Raw genomic sequence first — 19,645 nt, forward strand, 5'->3', positions numbered from 1 at the left:
CCTGCCCCCGGCGCGCCCGGCACCGAGCCGAGCCCCGCGGAGCCGCCGCCGGCTGCGCCCCGCCGCCGGGCACGGAGGGAGGAGGGCGGCGAGGAGCGCGGCGGGCGCGGAGCCTCAACAACCCCCCGCAGTTCCAGCTGCCCAGCTACCAGGTGTCCATCCCCGAGAACGAGCCGGCCGGCACGGCGGTCATCGTGCTGCGGGCCCAGGACCCTGACGAAGGTGAAGCCGGCCGGCTGGCGTACTCCATGGAGGCGCTCTTTGACGAGCGCTCCAACGACTACTTCGCCATCGACGCCGAGACGGGCAGCGTGGTCACTGCCCGCAGCCTGGACCGGGAGACGAAGGACACCCACGTGCTGAAGGTTACCGCCTCCGACCACGGTTCCCCGCGCCGCCGCTCGGCCACCACCTATCTGACGGTGACTGTGAGTGACACCAACGACCACGAGCCGGTGTTTGAGCAGCCCGAGTACCGGGAGAGCATCCGGGAGAACCTGGAGGTGGGCTACGAGGTGCTGACGATCCGAGCCACCGATGGTGATGCCCCAGCCAATGCCAACATGCTTTACCGCCTGCTGGAGCCAGGAGCTGGCGATGGAGTCTTGAGATGACCCTCGTTCCGGGGTTGTGAGGACCCGAGCCTCGGTGGACCGTGAGGAGGTCTCTGAGTACCACCTGGTGGTGGAAGCCAATGACCAGGGCAAGGATCCAGGACCACGCAGTGCCACAGCTATGGTGCACATCACTGTAGAGGATGAGAATGACAACTACCCTCAGTTCAGTGAGAAGCGCTACTTGGTCCAGGTGCCAGAGGATGCCCCGGTGAACAGCCAGATATTGCAGGTACAGGCCACAGATCGGGACCGGGGCAGCAACGCCCAGGTGCACTACAGCATTGTGAGTGGCAACCTGAAAGGCCAGTTCTACATTCACTCTTTCTCTGGCGCCATCGACCTCATCAACCCTCTGGATTACGAGACTATCCGGGAGTACACGCTCCGGATCAAAGCCCAGGATGGGGGCAGACCTCCTTTGATCAACTCCAGTGGGATGGTGTCGGTGCAGGTTGTAGACGTGAATGACAACGCCCCCATCTTTGTGAGCACTCCCTTCCAGGCCTCGGTGCTGGAGAATGTTCCTCTGGGCTACTCGGTGCTGCACATCCAGGCGGTGGATGCTGACTCTGGAGAGAATGCCCGCCTGGAGTACAAACTCATAGAGATGGCACCGTCCACTGGAGGTGCCCCTGTAACGGGTGACTCTGGGTTCCCTTTTCAAATCAACAACAGCACAGGGTGGATCACTGTAGCTGCAGAGCTGGACCGAGAGACCGTGGAAAACTATCACTTTGGGGTGGAGGCCAGAGACCACGGTGTGCCGGTCATGACCTCCTCAGCCAGCGTGTCCATCACTGTTCTGGATGTCAATGACAACAACCCCACCTTCACAGAGAAGGTGTATCACCTCAGACTGAACGAGGATGCAGCTGTGGGCAGCAGTGTCCTGACCCTGACAGCAGTGGACAGGGACGTTAACAGTGTTGTGACTTACCAGATTACCAGTGGCAACACCAGGAACCGTTTTGCCATCACCAGTCAGAGTGGAGGAGGGCTGATCACACTGGCCTTGCCCCTGGATTACAAACAAGAAAGGCAGTATGTGCTCACGGTCACTGCCTCTGATGGCACTCGCTTTGACACCGTCCAGGTCTTCATCAATGTCACAGATGCCAACACACACCGCCCGGTCTTCCAGAGCTCCCATTACACTGTGAGCGTCAGTGAGGACAAGCCCATTGGCACCTCTATTGTCACCATCAGTGCCACTGATGAAGACACGGGGGAGAACGCAAGAATCACTTATATTTTGGATGATAATATCCCCCAGTTCCGCATTGACCCTGATACGGGCACCATCACCACCCTGATGGAGCTGGACTATGAGGACCAGGCCTCCTACACATTGGCCATTACGGCCCATGACAATGGTATCCCCCAGAAATCGGACACCACGTACGTTGAGATCCTCATCCTGGACGCCAATGACAATGCACCCCGCTTCCTGCGCGACCGCTACCAGGGCTCGGTGTTTGAGGACGTGCCACTCTCCACCAGTGTCCTGCAGCTGTCTGCCACTGACCGTGACTCGGGCCTCAATGGCCGTCTCCTCTACACGTTCCAAGGTGGTGACGATGGAGATGGAGACTTCTACATCGAGCCCACTTCTGGAGTGATTCGCACTCTGCGCAAGCTGGACCGCGAGAACGTGGCTGTCTACAGCCTGCGGGCCTTTGCTGTGGACAGGGGCAGCCCACCACTGAAAGCCTCTGTGGACATCCAGGTGACTGTGCTGGACATTAATGACAACCCTCCTGTCTTTGAGAAGGATGAATTTGATATCTTTGTGGAGGAGAACAGCCCCGTGGGCTCTATTGTGGCACGGATCAGTGCCGCTGATCCCGACGAGGGGACCAATGCACAGATCATGTACCAGATCGTAGAGGGGAACATCCCTGAGGTCTTCCAACTAGACTTGCTCAATGGAGACCTCACAGCCCTAATGGACCTGGATTATGAGAGCCGGACAGAGTATGTTATTGTGGTGCAGGCCACTTCAGCCCCTCTTGTGAGCCGAGCAACTGTGCACATCCGCCTCCTGGACCAGAACGACAATCCACCCGTGCTGCAGGACTTCCAGATCCTCTTCAATAACTACGTGACCAACAAGTCCAACAGCTTTCCCTCTGGCGTGATTGGCAAGATCCCAGCTCATGATCCCGATGTGTCTGATAGCCTAGCCTACACTTTTGTCCAAGGCAATGAGTTAAACTTGCTCCTTTTGGACTCTGCCACTGGGGAACTCAAACTGAGTCGTGATCTGGACAACAACAGACCCCTGGAAGCCTTTATGAGAGTGTCAGTCTCAGGTAAGCAAGCATTGGAGTGCATGATTTTGTTTGTCAGATTAGTATGAGGTCATGGGCAGAAATAACACACTTGCAGGTTAGAGTGTAGCTCTTGGTTTCCTGAAGCAGCAATTTATCTGTGAAATTTTTGGAGAGGAACCACAAAAATGTATCAAGCCTATGTGCTGTGGGTTGAAGTGGTGCTTTGAAGTTATTTAGTAAACGTGGATCACAAGGATAAATAAATATCAGTGTGCATGGAAGGGAGCACACTCCCTCAGCTGAGGTGGTACCTTGGCTGGAGCTTTTCTGATGTGGTTCCATAAAGGTAGTAAATGATGTAACTTGCAAAGATGTAGGGAATGCACGTGTATCTGTAATGCCGTCTCCCCTCCGTCTTTATTTTTCTCTAAAAAAAAGTTGAGATTTGATATCTCTGCTTTTTCAGCAACAAAGCACGTTTACTCCCTTCTGTGTACCCAGAGATTTGGCTGGTAGCTCCTTCGACCTCAGCCCAGAGCTGGCATGGCCCGGGTGGATGTTCTGCTGGTGTTTGCACTGCTGAGCTGCGCTCCTGTGGGAAATGGCAGCTCAGAAAGCAATCACTTATGGCTGTGTGATGGCTGTGGAACGTGGCTAATGGCACTGGGGTTGCTTTAGTGGCACTAAGGGCAGATACTGGCCAGATGCAGCCCCTGAATATGGGGAGGGAGAGAAAGAGAGAGAGGGAGGGATAATGTGCTGTTAACTTCATTGGAGAACTTTTGTCTGTGTGTGTGTGAATACTGTTTAATGTTGTCCAATATGTACTTTTATTTGAGCACAAACATGCTCTTAGGATATTATTCTTTTTCTGGTCAGTTGCTTGTTTATCATGGAATTACTTTTTATGCCTCTAATTGTGATATCAATCATGCAATGAGTAATTTCCTCTGCAGGTGCCACTCTATAAAGTTTACTGTGGACCTGATCCCATATTTCTGTTGACTTTCAAAGGTTTAGCCAGATACTTTCCTTGCTGCCTCTCTCTGCAAACTAAACTAAGATCTGTGTTATTTTTGTAAAAAAGAAAAAAGCTTAAAGTACTGGATATGTAAAATCATACTTGGGGAGATCATTAGAAAAATAATAATCAAACTGTGGCATAATCCCAGCAGCAATTGTTTTGCTGTAAAAGTTGCCACAGTGTGCAGCAAGGCGTTGGAAAAGTGAGCCACACTCTCCCTTGTGTTTGCAGGCTTGAGGTTCTTTTTGCTTCAGAAAAATGAAAGTGACATTAACTGAGCTGACTGATTTTGCTGCAGTGTATCTCCTGAAAAGCTGCTCCTGGTTCTTCCAGAGTGCTGGGGTGCAGCTTAGGTGGTAAGGCAAATGTTGTTTCTGTGTCCTTTGAGGACTAGCAGGAAAAACAGACAGTAGGCTAAAGAAAAACATTTGGATTAAGGGTGCAGATGATTGCATCGTCACTGTCTGTTTGAACCAGTGGCTCTTTATCTGGTAGCAAAAGATAAGCACTCATCTGGGAGCACAAAGCTTGGAAAAGTTGTTAGACTAGGTGAAGAGTGTGTTCAGTGCTGAAAAATAGTTGACACGAACGATTCCTCTCTTGGTGTAATGATTTACACGGTTTAAGTAGGTGAAGTCTCAGGTAGGAGTCAAGACCTGTTTTCTTATGCAGGAGATTGATTATTGCAGCATCATTTTCGTGTTTCGTGAAGCTGTGAACTTTGAAACTGTGCTGTGATGTTCATCAAAATGGGCTGTCTGCTGCATGTCTTGAGATACTAGAAATGTTCAAGTGTTTAATGGCTAGGATTTTAAGATAATTTTAACAAGCACTGAACTACATTTGACATTTATTTGGAGTAGTTCACTGTGTGGAAATTGGAAGGGCAGTTTGTCGTCGTGTGATTAGTCCAGGCAAGTCTCACCTGCCTGGTTTCTCTGATTTATCTGATGTAGTTCAAAAAAGAAAAGAGACAGAGAAGAAGCTCAGACAGAAGTACTCCACGGGGTTATCTCTAAGTGTTGCGTAACACCTGCAAATCATCTGCTAAGATGACCTGCCAGTTAAGTGAAAAAAACGTGTCTGTGGAGTAGCCATTAACCTCTCAACCCAGACAGACACAAAGTCCTCCGCTACTCACAGCTGCTCTTAGGTCAGGGAAGGACTGCAGCTCTGTATGAACTTGGGGAGTTTGATCTCTCTATGAGTCGGAAATAACAGCGGTGCTGTAAAAATCTTATTTCTATCCAGCGATGTGTTGTGCTGCAGAGATGTGTGAGTGTGTGCTAGTGAGGAGCCCTGCTGCTCCACTGAGTTACTCTGAGACATGATACGTGGCTAAACGCAGCACTCTTTCATTTGACTTGGGGATTATTCAAATAAGCATGGTAATTTTTGCCTCCTGCTAATAAACAACATTTAAGAATCGTGAAGACCAAGCGAATGGAGCTAACAGGCTTCACGAGGCTGTCAGAAGTTTCATGTCAGCAGTGTCAGAAGCTCTGTGGGGTGGTGAGCAGCTGGGAAAAGCTCAGGGTGTGCTTGGCTCTGCCCTTGCCTGGGCACTGGGGTACCCCTGGGCTGTGCCCCCACAGCCAGTCAGGAGCCAACACAGGCAGAGGAGGGAAGAGTGTGGGTGGTGTGGGTATTAGCATCTTGCTTTGGATTGGGAAGAAGCTTTTGAAGTCTGTCTCTTTTGATGTGAATCTCTCTGGGTGCCCCTGTGCCTGTTGCACAGAGCCGTCTGAGTGAACAAACCAGCCCCCTTTTGCATGCAGCTGTTCCAGAAGTGCTCCAGGGGTCCCTTAAAAAGGCACGTTCTCCTTTTTCTAGTATACCTTCAAGATTTTCCTACAGAAAGGCAGGGCTTTGGCTTTATATTCCTATGTCTGCACATTGTGTTGTTTTAACAACTGGACTTTGCTGAAACCTTGCCCCTACTTTCCAGGAGGGGCAGGAACTCTGACCTTCTACAACAGGTGGTCAAGAGTCGATCAATCTGTGATTTCTTAGTGTCACTAATAAATACACGGCTCAAATTGACACGATGGTTAAGTACGATTACTTTTTGTCCACATGACATTTGTGATAATGTTAAATTGGGATTTATTTGGTCAAAAAATGGGTTAAACATTGCTGAAGTCACATTGCATTTCCTTGTTAAACATTATATTGCAGTTCTTGGGGAAGGCTGCTATGAGCATCAGCTTTGCACAAACGTTACACAAGTTTGCCTGGGTATCACATTGCAAACAATGCTGGCACCTGCTTGGCTGTGTTGCCACAAGTAGTCCCACTTATCATCAACGACAGCTCGGTGGGATACAATAGCTGTGTGTGCAAACTCCTCTGGGAACCCAGCCTAAATCAGCAGTGCAGACAAAACCCAAACTGGCTGGATGCTACGGCTTTTGAGTGGTCCGGATAAATGTAAAATATTATGCAATATACAGTGTACAATTCTGGGAAGGTGTTGCACCTCAGGCAGTGAGGGATAGACACCCAAGCATTTTTGAGGACTGTGCAAGCTCAAGTATTGTCTTTTACATTTCTTTAGCCTTAAATATGCAGTGGCATTCAGTGAGGTTATTGACTGTCAGCAAATGGAGGTTAACATACAGCTTGTTGTGTTACAATCAACTTCGGGAATTTTTACTCACAGCTTCATTATTATTGTCATTTAAAAGTCTTTATTGCTAATGATCCTGAATCTCCAAGTCTGTGCCTTCTCCATACAAACGCTGATGGTGCAATACTTTGGTGCAGCCCTTGTGAGAAAGGTGAGGCCACAGCTGTGCCCGAGATACAAAGTATTGGGGCATGACTCGTGGGTGGCAAGATTTGAGATTAAAGGGAAAAAGGAAATTCTAGCTAGAAGGTATCCTTGTATGAACAGGGAGGCCTCTGGGCAGGAGGGTGAGCGTGGTGTGACCTCTCGGGATGTGTCCTGGACACCTGGCCCAGCCCAGCCTCGTGTCCCCACCTTTGGGCAGCGGGGCAGGTGGGACCTTGTGAGCTTTGGGGGCCGGATGGCTGCTTCTGGCTGCCACAAGGACAAGCTTCCAGGGACAGCAAGGGCCACTTAGCACCCAAGCTGCTCTCCATGATCCCCCTTCCAGGGAAACAATCCTACAGGCAGCTGGTACAGGGATCCTGTGAGTTATACAATTAGGAGGATGGAAATGGAAGGGTGGAGAGTTCTCCCTTGGAGCAGGAGAGGTGTTGGAGCTGTTGTGTGGCTGCAGGTGTTTTGCATGCTGGTGTCCCAGGGACCTTGGGCTCTTGCACCTCCCTCCTGCATCCCACTGTGGAGTGAGGGGAGGAGGCAGTGATGAGGGACCCATTTAGAAGGATGGCATGACACCACAAGCTGCAGGATTGTATCCCCAGTTGTTTGGTGGTGTGTTTGGCGGGATTGAAGTGAAGGGTGGTTGATAATAGCTAATAGTGTTGACTTTGAACTTTTACATTTATTTTCCTAAAATAGCAAATCAAGAACAGTGACCATCAATTAAAATTAGGGTAGTTCCTGGATCTGCTGTGGTTACCTGTATCCTTTATTGCATCCATGTATGTTCCATGTTCTAATTTCTGCTACAGCAAGGTGCACTGATGTGTGTCCTTCCAGCCTGCAGGAATGTGACTGTTTTCAGCTGTATGATGAGTTCCAGCTGATAAAAAGCTGTGGTTGCCTTGTTGCTTCACTACAGGCTTCCTTCCACTTCATGCCTGGATTTTATAGGAGTGGTGTATTTTTGTTTCAAAAGACAGGAAAACATCTATGGCAATGAGGGGAAAATATTTAGTGGAAGTCTGACTGACAAAGGAACTGTTTACTGAGATAAAAGGTATCTTCTCTCCATCAATAAATAAAATGTTAATACTTTTCTCAGCAATTTCTGGGAAAGAGAGAAGCCAAGGTAACAAGGAGAAAGTATAAGAAGAATGAGAATGGAGATATGACAGTGAGAGAGATTTAATAGGCTTCACTTGATAATAAGTCTAATGAGAAAGAAATTAAATGTAGAGAAGTATGGTGGTGGGATAACCTTGATAAATTTTTCCCTCTAATTTTCACATTATTTGCAAATGAAGAGATAGAGATAAGCATTTTTAAAAATTGGATTAGTAATTGTTTTATGTTTTTTGATTAATTTTTAAGCCTCAGGGTATATTAAAGAATTGCTTTCCTTGGTGTATACTCTTGTGATTTGCTTCCATCTCAGACATCACTGAAGTATTCTTCCTTCTGCCCTGCACTCATGAGTTCAGAAGAATCCTCTCTTGTTCTGTTTTTCTGGTCAGGCATTTCAGAATTGTTATAGGCTGGGATTGTGGAACCTGCTGCAAACTGCCCAACACAGAATAAACATTGAATTGTTGTCTGAGTAACGGCAAAAGAACTCTTTGTTTAGAATACAGGAACAGTTTCCTAAGTTTCGATGTTAGCATGATAGTAAAGCTGCAGTAGAGGTAGTGGTGGGGAAAGTAGGTGACGTGAAGCGGTGGGATTTTATACTTCATTATCTCCAGCATCCCAAGCGTTACCTGAGGAAGTGTCTGGCTGCTGATAAAGCCTATCATTTTACACCTGCTCATTGAATGGTCCATTTTCCTTCAGTGTATACACTTAATACCTTGGAACTAACTCCCATCCATTGCGGACTCCTGTCTTGGAACTAAATAAATTTTCTCAGACATCCCATGACTGAGGAACATAATGTGAGGTTTTAAAGTAGAACATTAGGTGCAGTAAGTAGCTGCTCACTGCTCTTCTGTAGAGTGATTGAGAGACCTTTAGCAAACACTTGGATAGGAACCCAGACATCCTCACGTTTCAAACAGTCTGGTCAGAGCATCTCAATCAGAGCATCTTGGCATCCTGGTATCTCCCAGCATCTTCACGGAGGGTTTGGAGTGACTGGTTTGTGATCTGCCTCCTCCTCAGTGTGCAGCAGGTCTGTCAGATGCTCCTGTGGCTGACAAGTTGTCTCCAGTCTTTGGGCTGGCTGGGTGTTCATGGGTCTAGGGGCATGTGAGAGCATGTCACACCTGTGATGGTGGTTCTGGTTCAGCCAGATGTGTAGCTGCTGCATGGGTTGGCATAGCTGAGCTCACATCCATCGGGTTGTGTTGGGAACAGCAGTTGTTGGGCACAGGTTTGACTTGCAGTTTCAGGTCAGGTGAGATTGATATGAAGACCCTTGGAATGTGACTGCTCTGAAAGCTGGAGCAGGAAACAACTAAATGTGAAGCAGAAACCTCTTCAAACCTGTGTGCAAGTACCTTTTCAATATTTAGCAGTGTAGGCAACTCTAGCAGTAATGCTCATGCATGGAGGATGAGTAAGGAAAGGATCAAATGTCAAGACACAAGATCTGTGCTCTCCATTCCTTCAGCCTCTCTTTTGTAAGCCCTCAGGGGTTTGAGAGTCAGTTGATGAGGACAAGCTCTCTATGTTTGAGTACTTGAGATAACAACACAACTTACCTGCTTACCTCAGTATTGCCTAAGTTACAGGGTTTGGGCAACTATCTCTTTTGGCTTCCTTTGGCCTACTGTCTTGCATTTCCAAAATATCTATGGAAAGTATTTAGGAAATGTAGGAGGGTTAGAAGAGCTGAAGATGCTCAGATCAGATCTAATGACAGTGTTTGGCAATCTTCCATGTTACAGTTTTTCTGTCCTGGTTTCTGTGGGAATTATGATGTTTTTAGGTAATATAGCACTCCTAACTACTCGGACATTTACTTTGCCATTCAAGGAACAAGCATGGTGGTACTGTGTTTTCTGAATGATAAGCTTTTTTGTTGTCTGCTCTTTTTTTAAGACTAGTTGGACGAAAGATTGCGTAAATCAAAGTACAGAACAAGTTGATGAGGAGTTCAGTTCTTCAAAGATTTGTTCACAGTGGTTGTCCACTTGAAACAAAGAACATCTGAGACTTAATTAAATTCAGTTTTGCCACTTAGTATTTCTGTGACAAGTGACAGTATTATTATTCCTCCCCAATGGAGCTCTTTTTCCAGTGTTGAAAAACACTGAGCTATATATAGAAGTAATACAATTTTACAAAAGGGGCGGGTGTAATCTTTATCAAAAATTTTGAAATCTGTTGAGATTTGCCTAATGCCTCTTTTCTTTCTTTTAATTCTTAAGACTTTGCTTGAGAATGACTTGCAATGTGCTGTTTCGATCTTGTTGGATTGAAAACAGCATTATCAAAGGTACAGCTTGGCTTCTATGATCAGATCTCTATCTGGTACCATGATCTTCCTCTATATCTCTTCAAATGCTTCAAATGTAGGTTGCAGCCATGACTGGTTGATAAGCAGGAGGGCTCTTGACTGGAAATGTCCATCTTGCCCCAGTTATTAAAGAGGGACCATCAAAATGACTGACTTGAGCTGATTGCCTTGTTATTAGGTGGCTAAAGTTCAGTGGGATGAACCCACCCTGAATGTGTGAGCCAAAACGGAAGGGTTTGTTTTCTTTTAGAGTAATGATTGTACTTATTTCTGTTACAGCAAACTACCTGTAGTAACAGGCTTAGCAGACTAGATAGAAAAGGTGGGAGAGGCTGTAATTTGCAAAGAGGAAAATGTTTTGCCTTTAATAATGTCAGGATATGCTTTAAATATTGTCAAGGGTTTGAGTGAATGAAGGGGGAAAGTATGCTTTTACGGGGATTTGGCATTGAACAAAGAAAGAAAATTTTAAAATACTTCAGAAAGATGATCTTTGCACTTGAAAAAGAGCCCTTGAACAGAAAAGTAGGATTTGTTGGAGAGAAAGGAAAACTGTTGGACTTTGTTTCAACAAGTCGTTAATGCTGCTAAGCTGGAACCACCTTCATATTTATTCCAGTGTTTACCCTTGCCAAGCACAAAAAAAAAGCAAATAAATGGAAAAGCAAACCTGTAATAAATCCTCAGGGGACCACATGATAAACATAGACATGTTATGTTTATCACATACAAAGGAAAGTAATCTGTTTTCAACACCATTGCCTGACGTGTGATAGATGCTACATTCCATCAGGTCTCCAGCACTTTTGAAAATGACACATGTGGTCAAAATATTTCAGTGCTTTTTGAAGGAGGCAAAAGAAAAATCCCTTGTTAACAACTGCTGTCAACATGGCATCTCCTGCCTGCCACGGAGTCTGTCCCAGTTTCAGGAAGAAGCAAAAGGTTCTGGAGCCCACCAAAATGGGCAAAGCAAGGACTATGTTATTAGATTTGAGTTTCCAGGATGAGATGGCCAGCACCTAGCAGTCTGTCTTTGCTGTTAAATGCCAAGGGGCTGTTAGGTTTGGAAATTAATGTACTCAGGGTGGATCTCTGTAGCTGCCATGCCACCAGAGCACACATCATGGGCACAAAGGTCTGCTGGATTGGTTGGGTTTGCCCTTTCCTTTCACTAGCCACACATCAGACTCCTCGATCCTATTCAAAACTGGTGTTAGCAAGTCACTGAGCTTATTGCATTGAATTCCTGTCATAGCACTTTTGGACTTTCCAGGAACTGGTTCAGCCTCTCATTTGTGTGCTTGCAGTGGTGTTTGTGCTGGATTATTGAACATCCAAGCTGTGATTTTTAGTCTTAAAATTGATTTGGCTGTGTGCATGTGGTTTAAATCATGTAATAGCTGTCCCACACCACTGCATTTCTTGTTTTAGCAGCCTCCAGACACTTTGGGCACCACTCAGCATGACTGGGGAGAGGCATTTGGCACATTTCACACCTTAGGTCTAGCAAGAGGACTTGGATCTAACCAGCAAATGCTACAACGTTTCACTTGTAGGTGCCTGTTCCCTGCAGCCCTATTCTGTTTTAGGCAGCTAAGTGTCCTATAAAGTGGGAATACTTGAAATACCTTCCCACTACAGCTTGGGCACTTCACTCAGCAGAGCGATCAGGACACTCAGCAGGGCAGAGATGGGCTGGGCTCCAGCCCTTGATCTAAGAGCTCTCACTGTGCTGTATGTTAAAGAGGAGGTGAAGAAGGTTCAGAAGCTGTTGTGGGACTCACATTTCCCATCTCTTTGGTAAGTGCCATAAGCCATAGGATCAGACTCACTCACTGCAGAAGAGGCTTTCTGGCTCATATGCATGGATATCTCTGCTGCAGCAGCAGTGTGGGCAGTCTGGCTTTTACTCTCAGCTGCTGGATACTGTTTAAGCTATTACAAAAGTGGGATCATGAGCCATTCAGGCCATGTCAGCACTAGGTCACTTCTGGTTGTAACCGGGAGCTGAATTCTTCTTACCTGGGAAATTAAAGATAAAATAAAAAGAACCCTGGGAATTTCCACAGTTGGATCTTTCTTGTTGATCAGAGATGATTTGGTTGCCTGCAGGCTTTAACTATTTGTAAATGAAGTCTGATTTTATGTGGAGCAGCCCCTACATTGGCTAAAGGGTCGATTATAGAAGAATTCATGGGCTCAGACTTAAATTACGCTCTAAATATTCCGAGTCCAACCCATCTTCACCTACTGTTTAATCCTCTTTCTCACTGCAGTTTGCCATGATGATAGACCTGCTAGTAATTATCAACATGTTGCTGCTTGTAGCTTGGCTGTGGTGGCTTTTCCTGCAGTGTGCTCACTGGTGCTGTAGACAGCCAGTGCTGCCCCACACATGTGGTAAAGGTCCCTTGGCAGCAACCACTGGGCTGAACTATCCCCTTGGCTGACTCAGTTTCCCTTCTCACGGGGTGTATTTCTGATGCTGGTCTCCTCTTACTGACCCTGTGTAATTTAGTGATGTGTGCTCTGCATGATGAGCTCTCCATCTGGCAGGTAATTGCCTGCTAGTTTAAATCCCATCTTAGCTTCAGTTTCTCAAGCTCATGAACCTGCTGGTGCCTTCTGGTTGGTTTTGCAGGGTGTTTGCAAAGGGATTTGGTACAAGTTAGGGTGATGTGGGTAAATTTCTCTGAGGTTTTTTTGATTTTAAAGACAGATTAAAAATGTAAAAGAGATTAACTTTTAAGTCCTACTTACCAAGGTACCTGACATTATTCTGCATTGAGTTTGGCAGTCTGACACCTGGGTCCTTAGACCAAGCTGCTGGCAGCAGGCACTGGTTGTTTGCACTGGTTATGCAGAGTGGGAATCCTGGGTGTATTCTGGGACCTGGTAGATGCTGAAAGCTTGTTACACAATACATGCTGGTGTTCCTCTTTCCTTCTTCCATGGTTTTTTCCTCCTTTCTCCCTTTGCACTCACTGGATCTGTTTGCCCTATTCCGTTGTGCAGCATCTCTGGAGTTTGCTTGCTGCAAACTGTGCCACGCACAGCAGAGACCTTGTTGGGCTGCTTTTGTAACACCTGCTGTAAATAATGAGGATAACCAGCAGGCATGCACTGAGTGAGTGCCGTGTGGGATAACAGATGGCAGTGCTGGGGATGTCCTGGGCCCAGCTCCCTTTGTCACTTCCTTCCCTCTTGCATTTGGGGAGACAGGGCAGATTTCTCATCCACTCTGCACCCTCTTCTGACCACTGTGCTGTCACTTAGGAGGGTATGTTGGTGCAGGGAGAGGGGCAGAGTCAATCCTTCCTGGGATGCCCCTTGAGATGTTCCTGGTGAATCAGTGCATTGCCCGTTCAGCCCTTGCACTTCCACTGGCAGTTCTGGGGTTGAGACTTCAGCAGTGATGGCTGCTGGTAGCAGCTTCCAGAGGTGTTGCAGACACAATCCTTTGCCCCCCCTCCTTGTGCAGAGCCCAGGGAGCCACAGCATAAGGTGGTGACAGTTCCACAGCAGTCATGGGACATGTCCAGCTCCAGACTGCAGGGCATGCTGCACACTGAGTGTCAGTGCTTGTTGTCTTTGCAGTCTGTGGGAACAGCACCTGTGTGGCCCAGTCTGGGTGTTGATGCTGACTGCATTTTTTTTCCCTATCCCTTGTGAAAAGGTGCAGTTGCCTTTATTGACTTGTGCCTTTGTGCCTCAGCTACTCTATGGCTAAGATAATAACAGTGTCTGGGACTTTATTCAACTTTAAGAGGCTTTAAACTAAGAAATTCCTATTTACTACTAACAGCATTGATGGACATGACTGATTAATGGCAATAAACTCAGGTGAGAACTGAGAGACAAAGATTTCTTTTCTGTTCTGTGCAGTGAACATGCTTGTTCTGTATGACTGAGTTTTACGAACTTTTGTACGATCTGCTTTTAAAATATGTCCTTTGCCAAGTGGTGGGGATTTCTTAAGCTGAGATGACTGATTCACTCCTTTGTCTCAGCCAGCCCTGCATGGGACTGGGCTGAAGCTGGGATGCTGAGATGCTCAGATAAAATTCTTCACACCACTTCTGGCAGTTAAGTATCCATCCCTTTTTTTTCCCTGGGGCAAGTCTTCCAGGAGGGTTTCTCCCGCTCTGAGGTAGTGTCAGTGACTCCCTGGGTTTTTGCTCTGAGTCTCTTTGATAAGTCTGTAGCTGTTAAAAGATTCCATTGCTCTTTTCAAGGCCTAAAGGGAAAGTAAAGTGACGGCTTTGATGGCCAGTTTGAAAGCTTTCTCAGACTGAAAGCATCCCATGGGGCAAACAACTTTACTCAAGCTCTACAAATGCCATGCTGGTCATGTAGGATGGCTTAGTGCTGCATAAAATTTGGATATTGTGCACTTTCAGGTATTTCGATGAGCTTATATAAGTGACTAAGGATAAGAAAACCCTAATTAAATTTTGTTCCTGTGATGAAACTGAATTTTAGAGAAATCAGGCTGAGATTTCAGCAGTTGTGAAATTCCCAGTGTTGTTCTTTGCACACTGTAGAGCCTTTGTGTTTACTGCTGTAGTCATATTACATGACATTGCCTAATACCCAGCAAGGCGTATTCTTGGCTCATTCAGCAGGTAAGATTCCCTGAGGGTCACTGAATCTGTCCATGCGCTCAACAGAGAGCTCAGTCTGATGATTTCACAGCCATCTATTTGCATTTCCAGTGCTTTTTTTTTCTTTTTGCCATACTTTCCCCTTTTGTCCTGCCTTGATTATCAAAACCAAGGCTCTGACTAGTTTTGTGAGCTGTGTCATCCCTTCCTGCATCCCACTTGTGGCAGTCAGCAGGCAGTCAGCTGGTGGTCTGCCCTGGGGGTGGATTTTCCCTGTTGAGCCCCAGCTCCATCCTCATGATGCAGTGGGCAGGGCCCACGGGTGTAGGCACCTTGCAGAGATGGTCAGGTCATGGGGTGGGGTATTGAACTTGCAGCTGAGAGCTGGTCCTCTAACAAATGAGAAGCTGATCCATTAGAGCTTCAAGGTAATATAATCCTTTTTGGAAAGCACCATAGTTAATAATCCACCATTTAGAAAGCAACACTGTTTCTGTCCCTTATTAGACATCTTGATTAATTTATCTTCTCTGTATGTTCTTAGGTATTCCGTAGCATTTAATTTTCTCTGTGATAATTTATGAGTCACAAAATCTCTTGGAACAGCTGAGCTTCCATGTGATGGCATTTCAGCACCTCTTGTGTTTCCTTTGGTTGGATCATGTGTTGCTGCTTGTTTGGAGGAAATGCTGCTGCTTCTCTGAAGAAATCAGTATATTGGTGCCTGGGTGTGATATGCCAGAGTCACACTGCTCTCTCTTTGGAGATGGGTCCTCCATCAATTTAAAGTGCTTGCTGAATGCTGGGATGGAAAATCATTCCATTTTCTGAAATTACACTATTTAGGTGACTTAATTTTCTTGCCTGCCCACTGTCTGTATATTTGAGTTGGTTTGGATACATGGAAGCATCAGACCAGTGGAGAAAAGGCAGTGGTGCATGGGGCTTCCACCACAGGGGCTTAATAACTGAGATGGGTTTATTATATAAAGTGAAGTGTTACATGCTGTTGTACAAGGCACTGCAAATATCTCATCTCTCTCCAATTCTGATTGTTCCTAGCCAAGAAAATGTGTATTGTAAAGAGAACAAATTGGGGAACAGAGAATTTGTTTTACTGGAGGTATGGTAGAAGATTGCATCCTCCTTATTGCAAAATAAAAACCAGAGAAGGCTGTGACTGCTACCTACCTCCCTGAAATACAGGAGCAGGGCAGTTTAAAGAAAAAAATGTGTAAGTGAGAGTAATAAATATAGGTGGGATGTTAGAAGGCAGTTTAAAACCTTCAGGGAAGCAAATTTCTGGGATAACCTCTCTGTGAAGAGGTCTGATGAATTGTAGCTGGGTTTAAGATAAAGCTTGATAAATTGATAAGCTTCATAGTTTAAAGTAATATTATGTATATACAACATGTTTCCTTGAGAACCTCCCTTAAATAGAAAATTGAACTTGCTGGTGGAAAAATTATTTCCTGTTCTCTTTTTACTGCAAAAATGAAACATATATATTAATAAATTCTGAGAGCAATTAGCCCTTTGAACTGCCTGTAATTTGCTGTGTGTTGGTAGCAGCATTGCTATCTTCTCCTAAACTTGGTATCAAAAGAAGGTAAAGAATCCACAAGGTAATGTGGTTCAACAGCTTCATGAATGGGGCTGGAAGTTACTCACAAATGTCTCAGGATGAAAGTTGCAGCAAAGATGAACCAATCTTGCTTGTGGCTGTTACAGCCCCTTGCTTCCCATCACCTGTATGACCTTGTGCTGGGCTGTTTCCATGCACCAAGTTTCTAAAAAGCCAATCTGCCAATAAAAAACCCCAACAAAACAAGCTTCTGACTTAGCATGAAGGAGCAGCTGAATTCATTGAATGAGTAGAAAATAATGCAGGGGAGGATGGGAGTTGACAAAAAGCCAAACTAGCAATAAAAAAAAAAAAAAAAAAAAAAAAAAAAAAAAAAAAAAAAAACCACCAGAAAAAAAAAAGTTCTTACTTGGTGTGAAGAAACAGTTCAGTGCAGCATGAGATCCGTTCCAGTGCAGAGGTGGAGAGGAGCTGTGGTAGTCAGTCCTTCATTTAGCTTAGGGCGGCTTTGCATTTGTAATCGTAGCAATGCTAATTTTTCTTGTTGTTTTTATTTCTTTTAGTAGGATTTCTGTTGCCTTATGCTGGAGCAGTTCAGCACGTGGCTGGACAGACATAGGGATGGTGTTGATGAGGAGGTAGTAATAGGTGGGTTTAGGCTCTGCCCTTGGCTTGGGGGTTTCTCTGCTGCTTTTTCTTGAAGGAGATATTATATAATTTTGCTCATGCTTGCATTATGTCCCTCTTGAAGGTTGAAAGTTTCTAGAAAATCCTTTTAAGTTGTGAAAATGTCGTACTGTGCCTCCCTCAGGCCTGTGTGACCATATGGACTCCTATCAAGTGAAGGATTTGTTCCAGTGCTCTGAGTGCAATACTCAGCACCTAATCCATGTAGGCAAGAGTGTCAGCACTCACCACTTTCTTCTGTGGGTACAGAGCTCCCAGCTTTCATTTGTGTGGATTTCTGCCACCTACAAATTCTACAGCTTGAACATACCACACATTCTGTGATACAAAATGCAGCTGCATTGTACTAACATCAAAACCTCAATAAACACTTTTTAAAAACACCTGTCTTGAAAACACACAGAGCACGTGAAAAAATAGTAATAAATGGATGCAAAAATAAACAACTGAATATATTTTTCCTGTAGATTGCTGCCTTTCTAAGTTTGTCAATTTAAAAGATTAACAAATTTCAGTTAAAAAGTTAACAAATTCTCTGATAATAAGAGTTTTATATTGAGAAAGTGTACATATTTCTGAGCTCTGGCTCAGTCCTTTGAATTATCTAGGCACTACTGTAACTGATAAGTGAATGCTGATAACCCTGTTAATATTTCAAGGACTCTTTGCAGCTATAGGGGAGCACTCAGTAACTATCACATTCCTTTGCACTGCAGGACAGGTTTTTTATTTGCTATCTTAATGGTATAATATACATACAGGTTTTTTTCTAACTCATTTCACCTTGTCTTGCAGCAGCTCCTTGGCACACAGCCTCCTGAACTCTCGAAGATGCTTTTTACAGCAGCTAGGCTCATTGCCTGCTCTGTTGTGCCTGGGATTTGGATTGCAAATTCCTGGTCCAAACAAAGAGGGGGAAGAGAAAAGGGCTGGTCTCTGGCCTCTCTCACACTTTAGGAAACTTTGCTGGCTTCAGAGGATTGTTCTGGTAACTCTGGTTACTTCCAAAAAAAAAAAAAAAAGGCCTCTATCTTTGAAAAGATGGATGATGCAGCCCCACCAGTTAGAGAGAGGTGGTTCTGGGGAGGCTGCTGGCATTTCAGGCTACCTTGAGTTTTGTCCACTCTGGTTCTTTTTTTCCTCCCTCTTTTGTTTCCTCCAAACTATGGGTCTGGAAATCAGTGAGTTTAGAAAATTTATGAGTGAGCAGGAAAACAATGGATGGAGACAAGTGGTGTATGCAGGATGTACCTGCATGTGCTCCTTCACAGGTTTGTTGGCTGCACACAGGGGCCCTGCAATCTGAGAAGCAGCTTCCTGTCATTGATTCCATGAGCCAGTATCAACTGGGTAGGATTTGGCCTGTGCTGGCTTGTGTTCCTTGAGGAGCAGAGGAGAGGAGTCAAACTAAACAGCGTGACTCATGAGAGTCAGGTTCCTGCAATGGTTTGTATAAAAATGCTCAGAGTTGGGAAATGGGCTGTCCTGGTGGTTAAATCATTATCTCCCTTTGGTTTGCAGCTCTTTGGAGCCATTGGAAGAAGCCCATGAAGTCCCTGTCAGCCACAGTCAGAGGAAAAAGTCTGTGTGTGACTGACACCTGACTGCCCAGGGGCTCTGGACAAGGACAGCCACATTACTGCAGGACAACTGCTGGGACCAAACTTGTGTGCTTGCACCTGGGGTTCCCTTTTTGCTGTCCCTGTCATTAAAATTGACCAAAATTGCTCAAATCACTCATTTGTGTGGAAACCTGTACAGAGGTCTTTGCACAACAGGCAGTGCTGGGCTAAGCAGCCTGCAATTATTCAGTGTTTTAGTTTTAAGTGTGGTAACTACTACTCTGAAGCCAGGTTTGTGCACTGCAACGAGGAAAGGCACTGCTTTGCTGTCTCCTGAACTGTGTTTCCATTTGACACCATTCTCCTTCTTACTCTTCTCTTGGGCATTTGTGTGTTAAAGATGTTTACCACATGCTGGAATCTCCACCTCTCTTGTAGTGTAAAATCTTGGTCTTCATGGGCTGGAGGACCCAGGTAGAGGCAGGAGAAGGTGGCCAGATAGACACCAGGATCACTCTGTCCCTCGCCCTGGGGTTGATCAGGAGAAATCCAGCCAAGGATGCTTTTCTCCTGCATGAGAAAAAAACCCTCCTGAAAAGGGGAAGGTAGACCCAGCTGTGAAGCTTTGGGAGGAGAAGCTTGTTTGATCTGCAGATGAGAGCTCCCGTGGGTGCAGAGCCAGGGTGGTGGCCAGGAGCAGCCGTGGGAGCAGCCGTGGGCGGGAGGAGCCCCGGGGCTCCCTCACATTGATCTCTGCAGACAGCAGCACTCTCATCAAAGCGTGCTCTTGAATGTAATATGCACAAAACAAGCCTCTGGGAAAAGCTGCTGCTTGCTGGAGACATTTTTTTGGGGTGTATCCTGCTCTGTGAGTTACAATTTCTGTGAGATGCAGCACACCCTCTTTGAGTGAGTTTGTTAGTCAAAAAGTACACTGGCTTCCTTTTGTTTCAGGGGAAGCGAGGCTGGAGGAGAGGCAGGTAAACACTGTAAGGGGATCTCCTGGCATGGCTCATTTTAGAGCCAGGAGGCCACTGGAATG

The 19,645-nt window shown here is 45.8% G+C and overlaps 1 protein-coding gene across 1 annotated transcript; it reads left to right on the plus strand.

Annotated features, from left to right (window-relative positions):
• The first annotated feature begins 617 nt into the window (after positions 1 to 617).
• LOC136361004 (cadherin EGF LAG seven-pass G-type receptor 1-like) lies at positions 618 to 3,218 on the plus strand. The gene has a single exon (XM_066318607.1). The coding sequence runs from the start codon at positions 736 to 738 to the stop codon at positions 2,974 to 2,976; it is 2,241 nt and encodes a 746-aa protein (XP_066174704.1). The 5' UTR covers positions 618 to 735; the 3' UTR covers positions 2,977 to 3,218.
• Positions 3,219 to 19,645: the final 16,427 nt, after the last annotated feature.

The sequence above is a fragment of the Sylvia atricapilla genome, chromosome 5 (genome assembly GCF_009819655.1).
Source record: "Sylvia atricapilla isolate bSylAtr1 chromosome 5, bSylAtr1.pri, whole genome shotgun sequence".
Taxonomy (NCBI): domain Eukaryota; kingdom Metazoa; phylum Chordata; class Aves; order Passeriformes; family Sylviidae; genus Sylvia; species Sylvia atricapilla.